Genomic DNA, 21,658 nt, shown 5'->3' on the forward strand with positions numbered 1-21,658 from the left:
TTCATGTCCAGTTTGTACAAGCAGGAATAGTTAATCTTCCAAACAGGGGATGGGTATGATCTTCATGTCTCAAAGAGCGTTGTCTTCGAAACCCGCTCCTCTCTGCAAGCGGTGATAAATCAAACAGAAGAAAAGAAAGACGGGATTCCCTTCAACTCGGTACAAGCGGGAAAGATTTGACGTTGAACTGGTGCAGTCTGCAATGTTCTTGAATCAATTAGGAAGCAGAAGAACCGTCATAGTTATTGTTTGTTTAATAATTCTAGTGTTTTTACTCGCTTCAGATATTTACTGGTAGCCGCAATTTTTTGTTTTGTGGCTATGGTTGTCCTCTGGCTGATACCAGTTCTTTGTTTTCATTTGTTTTGCAAATTTCATCTTTTTGCTGCATTTGGCAAATCGGTGGCCGAATTTGGCACATCAAATAACAGCGTAATAGCATTTACATTACACAAAATCCAGTCAATTTGCATTCGAGCCAGAGCATTCTCTCGTCACTACACAATGGCACACCACAGAACTGAAACAACATTACACCGCACATCTTATTTATGCATCTAATTTATGCAGTAGGCTTCCAAGTATCCTTCCGTTGCCTGATCTCTCGAATGGCTTCCACAGGGGACTTGCAGCCAACCATCCTCTGCAAAAGAAGCACAATTTCCAGTTACTGATATACACACATCCACACTCGAAGGAAATTTAAGTGTCTGAACGAAATTCAGTACTGCAACAATTAGTGCATCAAATATTCTACACAAGCAATACTAGAACTGTTTTAGAATGCCCGTATTTCAAATTCCGGACTTACCTGAACGTCAGGAAGATCAACCCGCATGAATGGATTTGTCTCCAGTTCCTCCCCAATAGTGGATGGAATAGTTGGAAGGCCAGACCTCCTCTGCTGCTGAGCCCATGCTAACTTTTGTCTAATTTTTTCATTATCAGGTTCAACGGTTATAGCAAACTGAAAGTTCTTTTCGGTATACTGCAAACAAGTCACACAGATGTTAGCACTTGTCCACCCACTTTTAGGGAGTGATGGGGCAAAAATCAACTACAGAAGTAACCAACGCTGATTGAAAAAAAAAAAAACTCAACCAGAATCAGTAACGCTTCAAACAATCAAACGGAATTTATAAATGCATATAGGTTGAATGTGCATATTGTGTCTGAGTACTCATGATACAGCTCGAAAACAAATTTTACATGTGATACAAATAAAGCTTTCTGGTTTCTTTGCACAACAACATGCGAATATAGCACCAACTGTACGGTCACCAGTTGACAAATTAATCCGATGTTCACAACAGAAAATACAAAGCAGACATAAGAAAAATGGTAATTAAACAGAATCAATATATCCAATAAAAATCTTAATACCAAACACATTGTGATAAAAGTTAGACAGATTACCTCGTGTCCACAGAAAACTCGAGTTGGATTTGGTAGTGAACCTAATGTCACACATAGGGACTGATACATCTGTTCTGCAGTGCCTTCAAAAAACTTACCACAACCAGCAATGAACTAGAAAACAAAAGAATGACACAAGTCACAGTTAATCTCTTAGGACAATCTGAATAATCTTAAGAAGGAACAAGCAATAACTTGATTAATGAAAAGCATACTTCTATATCTCTTCATAAAAGCAATGAATAAAAGAACTTGAGAACCGTCTCAGTCACAAGTGCTGATACTAAAGACATCCCACCCCCCAAAATAAATATTTAAAAAGCAAAGCTATGAAAGACAGCCAGCAAAATAACAAAACTACGAGCATAAACTGTCTTATAGCAGCTGGAAAATTCAGAGCATAAATGCCACTGTGCAAGACATTCAAGCCCAGGAAAACCCTGCAAGAATGCCTCATGATACAGAGGATTCAAACTTTTGAGCTTGCAATGAACGCAATTACTCATTCCTGATTAATGCATCAAAAACCAACCAAAAGTAAAAAAAAATAACAAGATTATTAATTGGCCAAGCACAAGTATAGGGGTTAACAAGATCATATTCTGGAACATTGTGTCTTTTCCTTTCTCCCACGGCAAACAAATGATCTTCACAATGGAAAAGAACAGAGAATATCGTTATACAGGAATCGAGAATGAAGTAAAAATCTACTTACCAATGTGTCCCCAGTGAAGACCGCAGGATCCTCTCCATCTTTACCAGTCACGTAGTAACTTATATGACCTTGTGTATGGCTGATAACACATTCCCCATCCCCCACCCCCCACCAAAAAAAAAAAAAAAAAAAGAACACGAATATCATAATAGCACAGCACCCTGTTACTTCAATGATAGTAAGATTGGCATCAAAACATTTCCTAATATTTGAATTCATGGTGGCCTCAATTTTTAATTTTTTTTCTTAAAAAAACAGAGGTATTGACGTGTTTTATAGCATCAAACTTTGAAAAAATGCCAAAATATTGAACTTCGAACCAGTTGGTCACAAGATGTAACCAAAGCAGCACACCATCAAAAATAAATATGGAAATGAGTACATCAGACATGCATTTCAAGAGCAAACACAAAAATCATGATCTTCAATATCCACAAAATCTAAGGTAAATTTACAGCCGAGAAAACTTGTTCTATGATAACTGAATGCCAGCACCATTTTAATTATTTTGAACCTGGTTTTGAAGTGGCATACCAAGGCGTGTGAAGGCACAATATACTGATTTCATCCCCCAGGGGAATTCTGTCACCATTTTCGACCTTATTGGTACACCCCCTCACGTTATCAACCGAACCACCATAAACTTTGATTCCAGGAACTATCTGCTTTATCTTGTCATTTCCGCCAGCATGATCCCTATCATCAAACTTAAGTCACCAATCCACATCCACAGTTACAAATACAATCAAACATAACCCAAATAAGTGATCAAGATCAGAAATCATCAACACGAATATACATGCATTTGGAGCCCAAGACAAAGACGGGGAGCTGACCAGTGGTGGTGAGTAGTGAGGACGAGCTTAAGGTGAACACCATTCTCCTGGGCAGCTCGGAAAACTTTATGGGGTTCAGCTGGGTCCACTGCTGCTGCCTCTTTCGTTTTCTCATTAATTACCCTGATTTAAAAAAAAAAAAAAAGAAAAAGAAAAGAGAGAACGCTTGAACTTCATTTACCTTGAATTTATCAAGTGTTTAGCTTGTGCGTTTATAAGCAAAGCGACAACTAAAATGACAAAAAAAATCAAGATAAATTGCAAGGGGGGAAAAACAAAGAACAGTGGATATGGGCTCGTATTACAGGTAGGAGTAATTATCTTCTAAGCATGGGATGTGAAGGATCTTCATCTGGAAAGTGGAAACCCCCCTCCACTTGCTCCGTCTTTCTGATTTTAGGCAGCGTCGCTGCTGGTGAAGTGATGATGGGGATTTATGTTCCGGCCTTTTTGGTGCTTTTCCCAGCTGGGTTAGTTGATAGGGTTCATATGTTCGGCAACACCATTCGGCTGGTAGCGTTTTATTCAGGAGAAAGTTCGGTGTGACCGGTAAACGTGGGAAACAGCACGATTTTGTGTCGCTTTTGGTCACTAGCCAAAAATAGTTAATTGACGCCGCCTGCGATATTGCGGTTTCCTGATTTTGTTTCTAGTCGAGAGTTTCTGATTCTGACTTGCAATTTTTCTCTAAAAAATTTTTTTATATTTTTTTATAAATATATTTTCAATCACTTTTTTTTATATATATTAAATTATTATAATACATTTTTTTTTATAAAAACATGAGAAAATAACAATCCAAACGAGCTGGCTATAGGGGATACATACCCCATGTTCCGGGATTGAGAATAATAAACAAAATTACAAAACCACGTCTATGTATGGATAGATGAGAAAAATGTAATTTTGATACTCAAACTTTGACATATAAGAAATTTTAGTTCCCAAACTTTAGACAATAGCAAATTTAATACCTAATCTTTTGACTTTTGATCACATTTAGTACCCTTGATGGATTTTTTTGAAATTGCAACCGCAAAGAGTTATATAATAGTCAAATGCCGAGCAACTATTGCATAAAAAAAAAGACAAAAAAAACAAAAAATTTAGTCCTTAAACTTAGTATTTAGTGTCAGAAAGATATTTTATTTTTTTAAGATATTTTTTATACAATAATTGTCAGACATATAACTATCACGTGATTCTTTTCGATAACAATTTGGAAAAAAATTATCAAGAGTACCAAATGTACTCAAAAGTTGAAAAATTGGATATCAGATTTGCTTTTATTCAAAATTTAGGAGCTAAAATCGTTAGTATTAAAATTTGGATATCAAAACTGCATTTTTCTCCTAAATGGACTGTCGAGGGACAGAAGGCCTGCTAAATGCTAATAGCTAACTTTTGGGATGCTGGCCGGCCTGTTTCCTAGTTTACGTCTCACCAAGTGAAAATAGAAAAGTTTTATACATTAACGTTACATACATTATTAGATTTGGATCCATGATATTTAATTTAAATTTAAATTTTAAATATGTGTCATATAATTAATTATGAATGTACACAATGTTGCACATGTAAGAGCCACTAAAAAAATAAAAATGAGACTGGACTCAATTGGTATACACCAAATAGCTAACAATGCCAATACAAGTTGTTTTAATTGACAAGGATCGATTACTTTCTTATAAAAGATCGTGTATTTGAATCCTATTGTTGATGTGAGTATTGTGTTAATAGATAATTTGTAAAAACCTTTACAAGGGACTTATAGTTCTCGAGGTATGTCCTGAGCGGTAGCGGTGATTGGAACTGAATTCGCCAAACTTTTCGTCTACCAAAAAAAAGGGAAAAAGAAAAGAAAAAACCAAATAGTAGCTAACAATAATGAACCCAAGGAAGGGCTCGGAGAATGAAGGACTGGCGGGCTGGCTTGCTAAACTAGGAGGCTGGATCCTGAGTGGGTCCCGACCCTTGCTGGTATTCCTTCCGGAGTCAGCAATTCCCAAGCAAGAGTATGCCTCAGGCTACGAGCCTACGATACGCTTACCTTTTCCGTTCAAGTTCACCTGCTGCCTGCTGCTGGTGCTGGACCGGGGAGCTGGGAGAGTTTGGAGAGGGGCTTTAGACAAGCAAAATCAAGTCGTCATTTCCAAAATTTGACTCCTTTTCTTCCCATGCGTTTTTCTGCTTCCATTTCTCCGAAAAAAGAAACCCAGCTTGTACAGATTTCCTTTTGTAGCGAGTATTAAAGATCACTCCAGTTTGCTTGTGCAATTTTAAATCATAAAAACTATTTCTACTCTGAGAACTCAGGAGGAAAAAGTAAAACATGTCGAAATACTCATCGTCAAGCTTCGTCCTCACATACCTCCATCACATTAAATCCTCATCCCTCACAATCCCAGTTGGCCTTGCTAATAATAATCCTACTGCCTTTTCTCACTTGCTAACCCATCACCCAAAAATAGTTAAGAATCCCATTTTCTCACCATGGCTGGGGAATCCTTCGAAAGCCCATTTCTCAACGACCCCGATTTCAAGGATTTCCCAAAGCCCAACTCAAAAGCTGCTGATCAACCCGAACCCCAGTATGCCGCCAAATTCTAGGAATTTTTTTGGGTTTAGGTATTTTTCTTTCACTGGTAAGAAGTATGATCTTGGGAAAAGTGCGGTGAGGAACCCAATGGGGGCTGTGAAGGATGCTGCTTCCAGGTACAGGGAGGCGGTGGGTCTCCAGATTGAGGCGTTTTGGAAGAGGAATAGTCTGGTGCTGGTGGGTGCTGGAGGGGTCCTGGTTTGCGTCTTGCTTTGGAGGATTATGTTTGGGATTGCTAATACGTTTGTTGGCCTATCCGAGGGCATGGCCAAATATGGTTTTCTTGCTCTTTCCACTGCCATTGTCTCATTTGCTGTAAGTACTCCTTCCCAAATTTTGTGATTTCAGCTGATATTTAAGGTTAAGCATTCTAACTTCCGAACTCTTCTTCCCTGGGTACTTTTTGTATATGTGTAGTATGTTCAGCTTGAAATGTTGCATTATTTTATTTTGTTGCTCTTTTGATGGCGCTGGAATTCTCCAGTCTGTCAATTGGAACTTACATTTGTAATTCAGTTTTCAATTACTGAATAGCTAGATCTCTTCGTTTGTAAATAAGTCCGTTAATTAGCCAACTCATTGTAAGCCAATACTACGTTCTTTACCCTATCGGGATAGATTCATTTTTAGTTGTCCAACAATTAATCCCTTGATGATTATGTCAAATGTTATTTTCATCCAAATTTTACAAAAATAATGTAGTAAGCATGCTTCTGTAATCCATGTTTTTTCCGCAAGCTACTAAACAACCTATTTTTGCTTTGAAATTATCTTGTTATGGACTATGGAGTGCAACACGTATCACATGACAATGAGTGTCAATGCATTTTAGAACTCTTAGTACCAGTTAATAGACGATGTTATTTGTTGTCGTCAATTGCATAAGCAGGCAAGCTCATGATTAGGATAAATTAGATGAAGCTCTTGAACTAATGTTGCACTCTGACGGTGGACAATGTCGTGGTCCCTGTCAGTGTGAGTCTTCTGATTGGTCTTTAGGATTCTACCTATTTTCAAATTGGAAAAAGAAAAATGATTACAAGAAACAGAAAAAATGAGTCAGAAATTATCACATCTGCTATTTTAACATGACAACTTCCTAAAATGGTAATCTGTGTCACACTTCAGTTCAAATGATGTTAGCCATGAAAGTTGCTCAGAAATTTGTTAGGTTCTCGGTTATCCTTTTTTGGAGTAGTTATTTTGCTGAATAGATATTGTATGAACATCTTGATGTCTTGAATTTTCATTTTTCACGATGAACTTCTTTTAGTTTCTTGATTGATACCCTGTGTCATAAATCTTTGTGCTTGTAGAAATGTCCTGGTATTTTCTAAAAATGTTTTTCAAGGAGTTTTTATTGTGCCTTTCAACTTTAAGATAATGTTTATGTTAATTTTGTTTGATTTCCCTGTAATGTTCAGATTTTATATCTTCGTTCAAGATTCACAGTGAATCCTGATAAGGTTTATAGAATGGCCATGAGAAGACTTAACACATCCGCTGGGATTCTTGAGGTCATGGGTGCTCCACTAACTGGCACTGACTTAAGAGCATATGTGATGTCAGGAGGTGGCATCACACTGAAGAACTTCAAGCCAAGGTTTAGGAACAAAAGATGTTTTCTGATTTTTCCAATACGAGGTTCTGAGAGGAAAGGCTTAGTAAGCGTTGAGGTCAAGAACAAGAATGGCCAGGTTTTTTCTGAACTAGCTGACTAAGTGTTCTATATATAGAAGACGTTTTGATTTGTTGTATATTGCAAAACTGCTTTGACTGGGTTACTCAGTGTTTGGTGGTCAATTTAGTAAACATGTGTATTCTCTATTTGTCATCTGTCATTCATATCTCTGTAAGATTGGCATGTGTGCTTGTTCATAGATAAATATTGGTACTTGTCGTTCCATACCGTGTCCTAGTTAGAAGGAAGAGAAAGGTGCAAAAGGGTGAAAAGCAAAAGTTAAAGGTGTTGACGTTCCTGCTTATGATTCAGGGCGTAGTTTCTCTTCTTTTTTTTGTGAAGAACATTTACTGTTTGATTTTCTGCAGTATGACATGAAACTACTGGCAGTAGACATCCCCATGGCAACAGGACCTGATCAGCGCCTTTTCCTAATTGGGGACGAAGAAGAATACAGGGTTGGTGGTGGCCTCATTTCTGAGCTTAGAGATCCTGTTGTAAAAGCAATGGCAGCAAGTAAGGAATTTGAAGATCGTGATGATCAGGAGGATGAGGAGGATGCTGAAAGGGAACTTCAAGAAGCAGAAAGAAAACAACGTGAAGAAATTGAGAAGCTTGAAAAAGTTAAATCATGACAGATTTTGCATCTGAGTTTGTTGATCACTTTTCTGCTCTTTTCTTTGATTTACGTTGAACTCTTTAAAGAAAGAAGAGTTGATTTCCTGGTAGCAAAGAGGAATGTGGCTTAAAAAAAAACCCTTCACAAGAGCTTCCTGATTCGTTTTACAGATTATCTGTATTTTGTTAATACTCCATGGTAGGATTGACCATTTATTGGAGCACCTGCTTTAGGTCTGCAGATTTCTATGATTCCCAATAAAGGCGTGCTTACCTGAGTTGGTTATGACCTAATACTCCCATTTTGACGGGTTCCTTGCTAAATGGATGGAAAGCACCGGAAGCTTTTGTAACTTGAGTGATTTTGATGTCAAAAATTCTTTTAGCCACTGATGTTTGTGTTTTTTAGGATCAATCTAGAATACGGTTGGTTCATGGGATTCCTCTTTCAAGATCTCCAGGTTAAGCCAAGGATATCAACATAGTGAGTATTGGTTGGCTTTTCTCTGTTTCTTTTCCTAACTGTTACTATGCTGTTTCTGTAAGATGAGATTTTCTTGCACGGATGCTGGGTGCAGCTGGACGTACCCGAGCTAGGTATATTCAATTAAGACCTGTCCTGTGTTTGTTAAAGAATAACCAGTAGCCCCTCTTGGCCATGTACATTATCTGATTGTTCCCGCGGAAATGTAAAATTGCTGTTTAGGACTTACCCTTGTACAAGAAAATTTCCCATTACAATTTGCTTTTATATGTGTTATAATTTGTTAAATGGCCTGATCCATTCAACTCAAAGGGTTTTGCTTCTAGTGGCTCTGGGGACAATGATACACTTGTTGCAACGTATGCCAGGCACAATTCATACGCAGCTGATGATATGTCCTTAAAAGTAACCGTCGCACATGCGACATCCATCTGGTTTTAGATAGAGTGGCAGCTTGGAAAGAATATCCAAATTTAGAACCATTACAAATACAGGATTGTTTCAAAACCCATTTCTTTGACCCCCAAAAAAAAGATCTCAAATTTTTTCCAGATTTCAACACGGAAATAGGAGGCATTATAATTGTAAAGAAGGAATATGTGCACGCAGTACAACTAGCTATAGAAGAACATCACGAATTCCAAGTTCTTCGAGATCAAAGGACGGCTCTTGCTCTTTTGGCGTAACAAAGCTGTCTGAAACGTCTGCTATCTCGCTCTTTTGCTGGTTAGATAATCATCCTTTTCTCGTCCATGGACATTGAGCAAGGTGGCAAAGCGTTTACAGGAGAGCACAGAGTAGTAAAGCCCACTTTCAATAGACGTGCCTGCAGTTATGACCCAGAAATTGCCTTGTAACCTTCCTTCTCAAGAAGTTTAGCGATGGAAATATCTCCAGTCTTCACAATTTTCCCATCCTCCTATAAACAGAAATGTTTCAGTCAATACCCGAAAGGAACAAGGAGAAGATTAAAGCGATGAGGCTATCATTAAGAAACTCAAGTAACATAACATGACAACATAAATTCAAATGTGGAAGTTATTGAGATTCTCACAAGAATGTGGCATATTGCTTAACATAATAGGCAGAAGGAATGGAATTCAGGAAGTCGAAGAATCAACAGGGTAAAATTAAGTGACTGCAAATGGGAACAATTTGTTCGTGGTTAGTTAATATTCTAAAATCCCAGCCACTGCATCCCCAAGTTATTTTCCTTGATATCATCATATTTGTTCTCAACTAACCAAGGGGGGGAAAATAACTGCATACAGAATGTAACAGGGGAACTTGCTTACAAGAAGCAAAAGCTTGCTTACCATTATATGGATAAATGTTGGCTTGATAAACTCCAAAAGTCGCAGATAGTGAGTAATCATTAAAACTGAATTCTTGGGAGTGAGGAGTCCATTCACTGCCTTTGCGACATCACGCAGTGCATCTACATCTAGGCCAGAATCAATTTCGTCCAATATACCCAACTCTGCACCAAGAACCTATAAAAAAATTGAATATTTAGCAGCATTACACACAACATCACCAAAAACACAAAATAACTAAGCAGACAAAATACCATGGTAGCCTATCAAGCCAGCTATAAACTTGAAGAAAATGTGAAAAGAGAAGATCACAAAGATACTGAATCATACCGCAAGTTGTAAAATCTCATTACGCTTCCTTTCTCCACCACTAAATCCTACATTAACATTCCTGTTCAAAAAGTCTACTTTCATATTTACAAGCTCAAGCTTTGGCGCAATGTAGCCATAGAACTGCAGGAAAGAATAACATCAATGTATTTGTCAGCCATAGATGCCCCAACCAAACACCCTTTTTACATTAACAATGCACCTGAAACAGTGCATTACAAGCTTAGTTGAAAACAAAGCAAGTCACAACAACATAGAGTTACAAACCTCAATTGGTCCAAGCTCCGGTTGTCCATGTTTTATCCTTCTAGCATTGTATGCCATGTTCAAGAAGTCAATATTGCTTACCCCTGGAATTTCAACAGGGGTCTGGAAGCTCATGAAAAGGCCGGCAACAGCTCTTTCCTCTGGTTCCATCTCAAGCAAATTCTCACCCTTATAAGTGACACTACCGCCTGTAATCTCATAATCAGGATGCCCAACAAGGACCTACAATCATCCTAGCATCATCAGTTAAAGCAGATAGTAGCCAAAATATCCAGAAAGTATCTACCTCAAGCCAAAGAAAAGGAGGCTTCCAAGTAAATCTTAACTAGATCGATGCAGAAAAGGACAAAAGCAAAAGAACGGGTGTTAAAAGGACCAAAAATAATAAATTACTAGGTAATCCAACATCCAATACCTCATTGAATAAGCATTCCTGAACAAACATTCATCCAAAATTCCATGTTATGGATAAATGGTGGGTACAACTTTTCACTTTTGAGTTCAATCAGTTAAGACTCCTATTTTATTTAGAAATTCTCCCAGACAAAATCTTGAAGTGCAAATTCATCAATAAGCAAATAAAGGTTCTACAGCACAAGTTCTATCCGTAAAATTCAAAAGACTATCGTGGAGATGATCTTATTTAAGACTAACTTAATGCAATTCTAAAAACAATAGAAAATATAGCTATGAGTTCAAAACAGCAAAGCTCAGCTCACACCTCAAAAACGGGGAAGAAAATAACTAACCTTGGCAAAAGTGCTCTTTCCAGAACCATTCTTCCCCATAACAGCATGAACCTAAAAATATCCAATTCCGGAAGATAGAATTAAGACCGAAACAAAAAGTCAAGAGAATAAATATCAATTTCAGTCGGAAGATGAAAATTATAAATGTAACTGCACCGCCCCCCAGAGAGAGAGAGAGAGAATCAGAAGTCTAGAGGATACTTATATTAAACTGTACAACCTAGAGCACTTAATTTAATTGATAGGGTAATTTAGACCGACCTCGCCTCGGTGGATAGTAAGGTCAACCCCTTTGAGAACCGGCTGTTTTGACTCGGAGACGACGGCTGAGAGGTCCTTAACTTCCAGGAGAGGCTCGGGCGAGTCGCTGCTATGGGCGGATGATGACGCCGGAGAGTCGAAGGTTACGGCGCTTCTGACTCTCAGAGAACGGCGGGTGTTGATGAGACTCGAGCGGCGAGAGGACAGAGCAGAGACGACAATCAGTTGAGAATTAGAGACGACGGAGCACTTCTTGGAAGAAAATAGAGGAGAAGTTGAAGAACAATAAGGTGTGAATGGGGCGAGCGCCATTGAAACTGGTAAGAGGAGGCTGCTGTAAGAAATCGAATGAATGATTAAAAATGGAAACGGAAATGAAGAACGAAGAAGGAACCCAAAGTTGAAAATTGTACATGGCTTTCTAGTAATTTTGAGTTTGATCATCATTTTTTAAAAATAAAAAATCGAGAATTCGATCCTCGTGTCAAGTGTAAAAATAATAGGCTGTATATTCTGTTGGGCCCAAACATTGGGCTAGGCCTTGCATGAAATATGTAGAATATTTTGGAGTAGGGAGGGCAACCATTACTTCTCTGCAGTCCACTTGATCCTGAGACCATTAATCTGGACCGGGCAAACATAGAAGTCTTTTGTCATCGGCTGTACAATGATTTTTTTTTTTTTGGGGGTAATGTAAAAGATCTATTAATTTAGCTGTAATTCCGATTCCAAGAATACACAACAACAAGTCACTAATCTATATTGTGGGGGACAACTAATTAACGAATACATTATTTTAAAATAATTTGATAAAAGAAAAAGGTAAATGTTATACACACTTCACTTTTTTACACGGCACTCTTGGTATCATTATTATCATATGATTTTCACTTATTAGATTTTTTCTTTACACCCTTCCGTCTCTTCTCACGCCTTTCATTTATTAGATTATATGATTTAAAAAAAAATAGTGGAAGTTCCGCTATAAGAAAAAAAGTTAAGTGCATATAACATTGTTCAAGGGATGTTTCAAAAAAAAAAAATTTTCCAAGAGAGATCAAACTTAAAGATTCATGTCCATAGCATTATTTGCCATGACACTCTTTGATGTGATTCATCTAAAATAAAAAAAAATATAATTTAAAAATAAGTTTTGAAAATAATAAGAAGAATGTTTTGTAAAATAATGATATGCTGCCAAAAAAAAACAAAGTTAATAAAAAAAAAAGGGGGGGGGGTATGCGGCGTAACCCTAAAAACATGCGGAAGGAATTCAGGAAAGGAGAAGAAAAAAATATAAAAAGTGAGGGCCGACAAGAAGTGGCCCAACCCAACAATCTTAATTAATCCGTTGACGTGGTAAAGCTAAGCAGCAACTAGATATCGGACCTGAGCCCACATGTGGATCCATGATGGAGTACTTTTTCTTTTTTAAAAAGAAGAAAAGAAAAATATATGGATATTGTGCAAAGCATCATAATGCCACATGAAGAGGTCAAAACAAAGATTATGAGCGTATTAGATTTCCACATTGCCACGTGTCCATCTTTGACATGAGTCCTTACTTTTGAGGTCCAGGTGTTTTGCACCCATTAGTGTGAATTATATATTCTTCTGAATTTATTCTTTGGTAGATTTGATTCAATAATTGTGCTTTATTTAGAATCCATGATGAAAAGCATAACATGTTGTCCCCATTGCAATTAAATCACTTTTGCCAACAATTAAATTTTGTCCGGTATAAGACAAGATAATTATGAGAAAAATATGATTTAGACTGCTCCACACGGACCATATTATACATTTAAAAAAAAAAAACCGTTTGGATTCAAGAGTTTTTTTAAAAACTAATTTTTCAAAAATTTTAAAAAAGTACTTTAAAAGGCAGTCTAAATTTTTTTAAATGTTTAAAAAATATCCCAAAGTGTATTCTAAAAACTCTTCTATTCATAAATATTCCAAAATATTTTCTAAAATATACTATAAAAAATCTGCGGCAGTGAAATTTTTCAAAAACATCCCTAAAAACAGCTAATCCAAACGTACTTTCTGAGGTGAGGTGGGGGAAAAAACTAAAAAGGGTACTCCATAGCTAAGAGAAATTTGTCATTTCCATGAAAATATATATGAATTTGACTCTCTGTCATTACCCTTTTCCACTTTTGCAACACCTCTTTCAAGCTGGAAAGACTTGTATCAACTTTTGAGAAAGCCAACAGTTTTAAAGAAGAGTGATGACAAGAATTTGAACTCAGTTTACTCTTGATCTTCCAGTTGCAATTTCAAACGCCAAAATGGAGTTAAAACTGCTAATGAGTATCAAAATCTTTCACCAAAAAAAGTGAAAATGACTGACCTGTTTAATTCTTATGCCTACCAGAGCAGCAATCACCAGAAAAAAAAAAAAAAAAAAAAGGGGACCAATGTTTACAGCTAACAACACACATTTGTAGCCTACGAGCCAGTCTGGTTGCCATCACTATATTGAAGACTGAAGAAAATTGGGAGCTTGCAGCAAGTCTCTGCCCCAATTGAGTTCGAGGTCCATAATGCAATAATGATGATTGAGAAAGCTCCGTTGCTGACACGAACCTACCTAATAATAAATCGTGATGTTCAGCCCATGATCATGCTCTTTTTTGTCCCGTTATTGATTTTATTTTCAGGGAGCCATTGGACGTTATACCAATTACCACATCAAAGAAAAGGGTACCAAACAAACAAGACAACTCCGAAAAAAAAAAAAGAGTGAACCAGAAAATTGTGGTATTTCTTTTTGTGTAGGATTTCTTCCTTTCCATCTTTCTTTCGTATCGAGTTGACATTTAAAAAAAAAAAAAAAAAGACAACAAAGGAAAAAGCTGTTAAATAACTTCAAGAACTCGCTCACAAACTGTTCAATGGATGCAGATTCGTAATGGTCTCATCAAACTAGCTTTTTCTGAGTGGGGTCCTGACAGTGCCATCCATTATAAGAGAATTTGGTAGGAGACCTTGTATACTTTTGATAAAAATGCTGTCATTTTAAAAGTTTGTTCAACGTAATTTTACCAGCTCAATTTTGAAATTTACAAATTTTCCGTCAAAATTTCTGAGTGTGTTTATATGTGCGTGTTGCTAGGTCTGGTTCCAAAAAATTGACTAATAAGAATAATATATAGTTAGTTCTCGACAATCAAACAGAGAAATACACGATTTCATGTGGTTCCATCGAACTGACCAGATTTGTTATAACAGAAAGAGAGTATAAAATCAAAGAAATAATTCCAAGGACCAAAATGCACCTAAAACTAAAAACATAAAAGAGTCTAAATAACACAAAATACTTAAATGGTACAAAGGTTCGCAACTTACTCTTTTAATTTGATACCGAATCAAAACTCCTCTCAAATTGAGACTTGGGTCTTCTGAAATTCTCATGGCCGCCGTTGCATATGACACTTGAGTTGGTACCCTTAGTATACTTTAACTTATTTAAATCTACTGTATTTATAACTATCAAGAAGATATATTTAAACTCAGCATGTGCGTGTATATATACGTATGTATGTGTGTGTATGTAATGCAGGACTTGTGTTAAGCCCAGTTTCCAACGGGAAAAAAAAAAACCTACTCCCTAGGTACGATGGAAATCCCTTACGTTACGCTACCGCAACAGCTGTATTCAGGCACTAATAACGTATTCCAGAGTCGTAATTGGTAAAAAATGCTAAAAAGAAAAGAAAAGTGGTTGAATTCCAATGAGGAAATTTTAAGATGTTCACATGCTTACAATCTAAAACTAATAATCTTGTCAGCAATAGGCCAATTGGAAACAGATAACGGCACTAATACCGACCGTTATCTGTTTCCAATTGGCGCTTGACCAGAGAAGCTATTACTGCTAGTCAACGTCAGTGTAATTAAACCAAATATACGGAGAATTTGATCAAAATAGTTAGGTGATTACAGTTCACCAAAAACAGGCTCTCGTGTTTTCTTTTTCTTTTTTTTTTTCCCTTGTAAAATTCCTCTTTAGTCTGTTGTTTTCGTTGCAACTATTCGAATACGTGCTCGAGTTAAGTTCGATCAATGTCGAATTCGAGTTGAACACAAACTAATCAAATTGAACGTGAACTCAAATTCAAGTTTAAAAATACAAAACTAGTTAGTAAAATTATATATATATATCACTAATATTTTTATTATTTATTAAAAAAATTATTATTGTATTTATTTTTTAAAAATAAAATAATATTTTTTATTTTTTTAAGCTCAAATTCGAGTCGAGCTCGGGTTTGATATTTTGAGTTCATCGAACTCGAGTTTGAGTTCAAATTTCGTAAAATTAACTTGAGACTCAATTCGATTAGGTCAAAACTCGACTCGATTCGATTCATTTGCACCCCTAATTGCAACGATGGAAAAAAAAAAAAAGGAAGAAGAAGAAAATCCCATCAACACTACTGTGTTCTAATAAAAGCCATGCTCTACTTTTTAAAATGGCCGTTTTCCTCATTGAAACAAATTATGGATTGGACTTTTTCAGTTGAGAGGTCCAATTTGTGATACTATAATGTATCGGTATTCAACGCTAATGTTGCTAAACCAGCATTTCGCCGTATAAATACTTGCAACTAATGTACCGAATACAATAAAGAATGAAAAGAGTAATCAAGTAATATATATATATATATATATATATATATATATAAACCCATTCACTGCCAGCTATCCAATTTTTAAAGCAAGCAAGACTGGCACAGAAAAAAAAAAAAAAAAAGGGTATGCATCAGTATTACTGTCTATCTAGCTTTTATGGTTGGATTGAAAGGAACAGCTGCAATTGAGATCCAATTCTGGTCCAATGGGTACTATAGGCAACTGGAAAAGGGGTGGTATGATCTACAAATGCAAGATTGATTTACCAGTACTTATGTCTGGATTAAATTTTTTATTTTTTTATATAAATTTTTTGTGACGATAATAATTAATCTTGTTCCCAGCAGCTGTTTTGTTGACTACTCCATAATTAAGAACAAGGAAGGAAAGCCATAACTAAATTGATATTGGTCCCCGCTCGCAGCTTAGCAAGTAGCAAAGCGATGATTCATTATTATTATTAGTAATTAATTCCATGTTGCTGGACGAAAGTACCTAAACTAATTATGCACTCCGCGCAATCAAAGATGAAAAAACTCCCCAACGTCCCAAGAGCCATGTAGCCATCCATGTACTCTACTCTGTATCTCTGCTTTTGTGAGCGTTCGTGAATGGATACATATGGTGGAGCGTCCTTCTTCACCAGTTTTCTGATGAATTTTGGGTTGTCTAATAATGAATGCTACCATATAGGAGGAGTAGGGGGTACTGTAAAGAGTCTAAAGCACGCATAAGACGCCTGTGCCAAATTTTGTTGTGGATTACCATCATCATACTAAAAAGCCTTAAATGTTGTTGCCGACAATTTCCGGTAGTGAGTGTCGAGGAAGAGAAATGGACGTATTTGCATTAATGGGCAGATGGGAAATCTTGAATCTGGCTCACAAAAAAATTGGAGGCTTTTATGGAAGGAATTAACGTCACAACTGGTACTGTCTATAGAGCAGAATCAGAATGCCGTTGGAGGCCTTATTTCAAATGTTCCCACAGCGTCCCGAGTGTGTTTTGAGTATGGCAGGCTTCGCATAAAGAGTAAAAGCACGCACCCTTTCTGCTCTTTAGATGTATCTACTCAGGAGTAGGGGGAGTCGATACGGAGGTACGGTATAATCATCAGGTTTCATCCGCCTTCCCCCTTCCTTTTATTGGTGCTTCTCTTCTTCAAATCTTTTGCTGCTTGGTGATTGACAGTATCTGATAGCTGCAGGCTGCTGAAATTTATGTTTGCCTCCAATTCTATCACAAATTCTCCGGCCTTCCCATTTGTGAGTTTTGTCACCTGTGTCTTCTTCTACATATCGCTCATGTTTCTGACGTATGTTTAATTTCTTTAGCAAGTATTTCATGAACTTTGAAGCTACAACTGACGTTTTTTTATTGCATTGCCCATCGGCTTCAGATGTCTCAGTCTGACAACTCCCACTCCCCCGCCGCACCAATTAAAAAAAAAGGGGGGGGGTTGGGGGGGAGAAAGGAAAAAAAAAAAAACACACACACACACACACACACACACCAGAGAGAGAACCTCCCTTTTGTTGCCCTCCCTAGTTAAGCAACAAGTGGAATCAGATAGGATGAAGCGCTTAGTGACTCTTCTTGTTGAAGATACAATTCGAAAGAGTCTAATTGTCATTGGAACGAATCCAAATTGCGTTTTTAGGAAACAAAATGAGTGACATGTTATGTTAGTGCTTGGGGATGTGCTGCTAGGTCTACTTTCTGGCATAGAATTCCCTTACTTTTGCACTTCAAATTTGTAGGCCTGGGCTCGCTTTTGCTTTATGTATGCCCTTTTCCTTTTTTTGTTTGGATTTTCTATGCTAGCTTTTTCATTTGGATTACTATTTTAATTGGTGTTTAAGTTTCTTGCCGACTGTTCTAGTACTAGAAGATTACAAGTATAATAATGTTTCCAAAAAGTGAGATCCTCTTTTCCACCACTCGAAAGTCAATTACCAACAACACTTTTGCTTTTGTAGCTTTTCCTTTTCTGATCAAGTGATAAACTTTCACCTATGGTTACAATGGCACTTCAATCATTTACTTGAGATGAAGGTGAGATGAGTTGAGTGCCTGATAGAGTCCATTAATGAGGAGTGCCTATGAAAGTGGGCATCTGCTTTACTCTCTTAGCTATCCTTGGTTTTCGATTCAAGTCCACTACTTTTTGCCCCTGTGAATATTAGGATGCAAGTTTCAATAGCATGTCTAAGTTTGAATAACTTTTCTTGGCATGGAGCCAAGAGTTTAGATAATTAGTCCAAATATAGTATTGCGTTTGAAAAGCATTCCACAGACTCGGTTGCAGTCTCATGACTGTCAATATGTTATTGTGGAAGACAGGAAGAGTAATTTATTGCCGTTTCGGTCTTGTATCCTGTCTTCGCAAATGAAGAGTCTCAAACAAGAAAAGAATGACTTTTGGCTGTGAAAAAGCTGCAAAAAGGATGCTCTTTTCTGTATGAGAACAAATAGTGAAGAACCAGATCAATCATCTCAATGAGTCCTGATCTTTCCTTCAGCGGTTCAGTCAATCAACAGATAGCTCTTGCTTTCTGGTGTCATCAATTCCAGAACAATCACTGCTAAATGAGCTACTTGAAATTGGTAAACCTGCTGTTCCTCCAAATGATATCTTGTATGAAAAATGAGTATGAATTTTAGGAAGCTGCTGTTCTCTTTATGAATTTCTGTCGTATCTTTGCCCGGGTTCGTTTAAAATAAGTGCAGTTTTCTTTGTACCATTTATGAGGAACTCTAAATTAGCAGCGACAGAAAATGTTGTGCCTGGATTTTCTCAAAGATAAGGAAAGCTACCTTTATTTTTGCTTTTGCAATTGCTATGTGTTATTTTGGATTGAGTATTTTGCATTCATGTTGTGACTTTGTAATCCCCAATCTGCATTATCTGGCTCCTTTGCTGAAAACCTTAGGCCAACTATTTACACGTTCTCATGGTCTTTGGTTAATGATCCAGGAGGAGTAGCAAGAACTAAAGGCTCACGTCCTGAAGTGTGGATGGTCAAATGAAACTCCACTCCACATTTGCAGTTCTTCTTTTCCTTTTTCTTCAACTTTCATCTCTTCACCAAATTATTGCGGATCTGAACTCTGACAGACAGGCCCTACTGGACTTTGCCAAATCTGTTCCTCATCTTCGAAAGCTGAACTGGAGTTCTGGTGCGCAAATTTGCCGTTCCTGGAATGGCATCACTTGCAATAAGGATCGAACCAGAGTGACTGCCATTCATCTCCCAGGTGTTGGGCTCCGTGGTCCCATTCCAGAAAATACTATTGGAAAGTTAGACACTCTTAGAATCCTTAGCTTGCGATCCAATTATCTAAATGGAAGTCTTCCTTCTGATATTCTTTCAATCCCTTCCCTTCGATCCCTTTATCTTCATCACAACAACTTTTCTGGTGAACTTCCTCACTCTTTCTCTCCTCGACTTGGGGTGATGGATCTTTCTTTTAATTCTTTTACTGGAGAAATTCCATCAACAATAATGAACTTGACGCGGTTGTCCGTGTTGAACCTCCAGTTTAACTCATTTTCTGGAGCTATTCCAGATTTGAATCTCCCAAGGCTCAAGGTGTTGAATGTGAGTCACAACTTGCTGTATGGTCCAATCCCAGGCTCCCTTCAGAATTTTTCAATGTCTTCATTTGTTGGAAATCCTCATTTATGTGGGCCACCTCTGACTTATTGCTCTGCAGTATCCCCATCACCTTCTCCTTTACCTGACTCTTTGCCATCTCCTCCTATCATTCCCGAAAAACAGCATGTGGCTAACTCCAAGAAACTCAGCACCGGAGCTATTGTTGCCATTATAATTGGGGGATCTTCTATACTACTACTTATTGGGGTAATGTTCTTGTTCTTCTGTTTGAAAAAGAAAGACAGTGGCGACAGTGTTGTGATGAAAGGAAAGGTGTCAAATGGTGGAAAAAGTGCGAAGCCGGAAGATTTTGGAAGCGGAGTACAAGAAGCTGAGAAGAACAAATTGGTGTTCTTTGATGGATGCTCTTATAACTTTGATCTTGAAGATTTACTAAGGGCTTCTGCTGAAGTTCTTGGAAAAGGGACCTATGGCACAACGTACAAAGCTGTTCTGGACGAGGGAACAAGTGTTGTGGTGAAAAGGCTGAGGGAAGTAGGGATTGGAAAGAAGGAATTTGAACAGCACATGGAAGTTCTTCGAAGTGTAGGGCACCATACTAACATCGTACCCCTGCGGGCTTACTACTATTCCAAGGACGAGAAGCTGCTAGTTCACGAATACATGCCTGCCGGCAGCTTGTCAGCATCATTACATGGTATCATTTACTTCAGTCCTCAATTTTTCATATCATTTCTTTCAATTTCTGTTAATTGCTATTTGAGCCTCATGAACATGATAGAACCTAATTATTTTTGGAACTTAGTTAAATAGAATAACGGAGTGAATTTGAACTGTTTGCTAAGTAGTCAATACTTCTTCAATACCTTCAATCAGAGAGAGAAAGATCCGGAACCAAAAATACTTTGCCAATCGAGCTTTGTTGTATCTGTATCTGTGAAAGATAGACGTAATCTCAGGATCATTGTTTCAAGTCGATTCTTATGAATTAAAACTCGCAACATTCCAAAATCCAACCAGAAAGCATCTTTGTGAAAGTAACACATCAGGAACCCATTATTCTTGCATATCAATGTTCAATAGTTACATGTCGTCAGGATTTATCATGTCAATCGTCAAATTGTTAATTATGTTACCTTAGCAGGTAATAGAGGTGCAGGAATAACTCCACTAGACTGGGACTCAAGAATGAAGATATCGCTTGGAGCGGCGAGAGGCATTGCACACATTCATTCTGACGGTGGTGCTAGATTTTCACATGGCAACATTAAGTCCTCCAACGTGCTCCTCAATAAAGAACAGGATGGTTGCATAACAGACTTTGGCTTAAATCCAGTCATGAATTCTCTGGGCGTGAAAACTCGAGGAATTGGTTACCATGCTCCTGAAGTGATTGAGACACGAAAAGCCACGCAAAAATCTGATGTCTATAGCTTTGGCGTGCTTCTACTTGAGATGCTTACAGGCAAATCCCCAATCCATTCTTCAGGGCATGATGATGTGATTGATCTACCCAGATGGGTGTGGTCTGTTGTTCGAGAGGAATGGACTGCTGAGGTTTTTGATGTGGAACTGATGAAGTACCAAAATGTTGAAGAAGAGATGGTGCAGATGCTTCAGATTGCACTTTCTTGTGTAGCGAAGGCACCGGACATGCGCCCTTCAATGGATGAAGTTGTTCGACTGATGGAGGATATCAGGCAATCAGAGCTGGAGAACAGACCCTCCTCTGAGGACAATAGGTCTAAGGGCTCTAATATGCATACACCTTAAAATGAGATCAGGTTCTTCCCCATCTGTAAAGCCTAGAGCTACCTAGGACTTGTCCTGTTATTACTGTTTAGTTTGATTCTAGGTAATGCAACCATGCTCCAACAGTGCATTTGCTGGACCATCATGTGAGGATTTTCCTTTATTGGTTTTGCTGGACACACCATTTTAGGTCTTTCTAAAATCAGGGGCTGGCAATGTATGGTTTCGTAATATATATATATTCAAATTGTTGATTGAAAGAATATCAAGCCTTGATCTTGTTTTGTTTTGCATATTAAGGATGAGAACACACACACACACACACAAAATAAAAAAGAAGGGATGAGAACAACAGAATTAACCATACTTTCAA

General features: G+C 37.6%; 4 protein-coding genes across 8 annotated transcripts; 2 read left to right on the forward strand and 2 right to left on the reverse strand.

Annotated features, from left to right (window-relative positions):
* Positions 1-425: 425 nt before the first annotated feature.
* On the reverse strand, positions 426-3,520 carry LOC140034928 (hydroxyacylglutathione hydrolase cytoplasmic-like). Of its 2 annotated transcripts, none has more exons than XM_072073704.1 (7): positions 3,273-3,520; positions 2,931-3,090; positions 2,666-2,838; positions 2,132-2,210; positions 1,417-1,530; positions 812-988; positions 426-643 (listed from the first exon to the last, which is right to left on the reverse strand). In XM_072073704.1, the coding sequence occupies exons 1-7, from the start codon at positions 3,317-3,319 to the stop codon at positions 563-565; spliced, it is 831 nt and encodes a 276-aa protein (XP_071929805.1). In that variant the 5' UTR covers positions 3,320-3,520; the 3' UTR covers positions 426-562. The 2 variants fall into 2 exon arrangements, with proteins under 2 accessions (XP_071929805.1, XP_071929806.1); XM_072073705.1 differs by having other exon boundaries at positions 2,666-2,827; positions 2,968-3,090; positions 3,273-3,516.
* Positions 3,521-4,886: 1,366 nt separating this feature from the next.
* LOC113725252 (uncharacterized) lies at positions 4,887-8,159 on the forward strand. Its single transcript, XM_027248306.2, has 3 exons — positions 4,887-5,881; positions 6,991-7,263; positions 7,616-8,159. Exons 1-3 carry the CDS (start codon positions 5,300-5,302, stop codon positions 7,880-7,882), a joined length of 1,122 nt encoding a protein of 373 aa, XP_027104107.1. The 5' UTR covers positions 4,887-5,299; the 3' UTR covers positions 7,883-8,159.
* Positions 8,160-8,743: 584 nt separating this feature from the next.
* LOC113725253 (ABC transporter I family member 6, chloroplastic) lies at positions 8,744-11,703 on the reverse strand. The gene is made up of 6 exons (XM_027248307.2): positions 11,273-11,703; positions 11,012-11,062; positions 10,263-10,484; positions 9,996-10,118; positions 9,666-9,842; positions 8,744-9,268 (listed from the first exon to the last, which is right to left on the reverse strand). Exons 1-6 carry the CDS (start codon positions 11,582-11,584, stop codon positions 9,182-9,184), a joined length of 972 nt encoding a protein of 323 aa, XP_027104108.1. The 5' UTR covers positions 11,585-11,703; the 3' UTR covers positions 8,744-9,181.
* Positions 11,704-16,398: 4,695 nt separating this feature from the next.
* Positions 16,399-21,548, forward strand: LOC140004497 (probable inactive receptor kinase At5g58300). Of its 4 annotated transcripts, XM_072073706.1 has the most exons (5): positions 16,399-17,012; positions 17,121-17,178; positions 18,257-18,520; positions 18,891-20,230; positions 20,675-21,548. In XM_072073706.1, exons 4-5 carry the CDS (start codon positions 18,940-18,942, stop codon positions 21,304-21,306), a joined length of 1,923 nt encoding a protein of 640 aa, XP_071929807.1. In that variant the 5' UTR covers positions 16,399-17,012; positions 17,121-17,178; positions 18,257-18,520; positions 18,891-18,939; the 3' UTR covers positions 21,307-21,548. The 4 variants fall into 4 exon arrangements, with proteins under 4 accessions (XP_071929807.1, XP_071929809.1, XP_071929808.1 ...); XM_072073708.1 differs by lacking the exon at positions 18,257-18,520; XM_072073707.1 differs by lacking the exon at positions 18,257-18,520 and having other exon boundaries at positions 16,399-17,178.
* The last annotated feature ends 110 nt before the right edge of the window (positions 21,549-21,658 follow it).

Source organism: Coffea arabica, chromosome 2c (assembly GCF_036785885.1).
Source record: "Coffea arabica cultivar ET-39 chromosome 2c, Coffea Arabica ET-39 HiFi, whole genome shotgun sequence".
NCBI classification, from domain to species: Eukaryota; Viridiplantae; Streptophyta; class Magnoliopsida; order Gentianales; family Rubiaceae; genus Coffea; species Coffea arabica.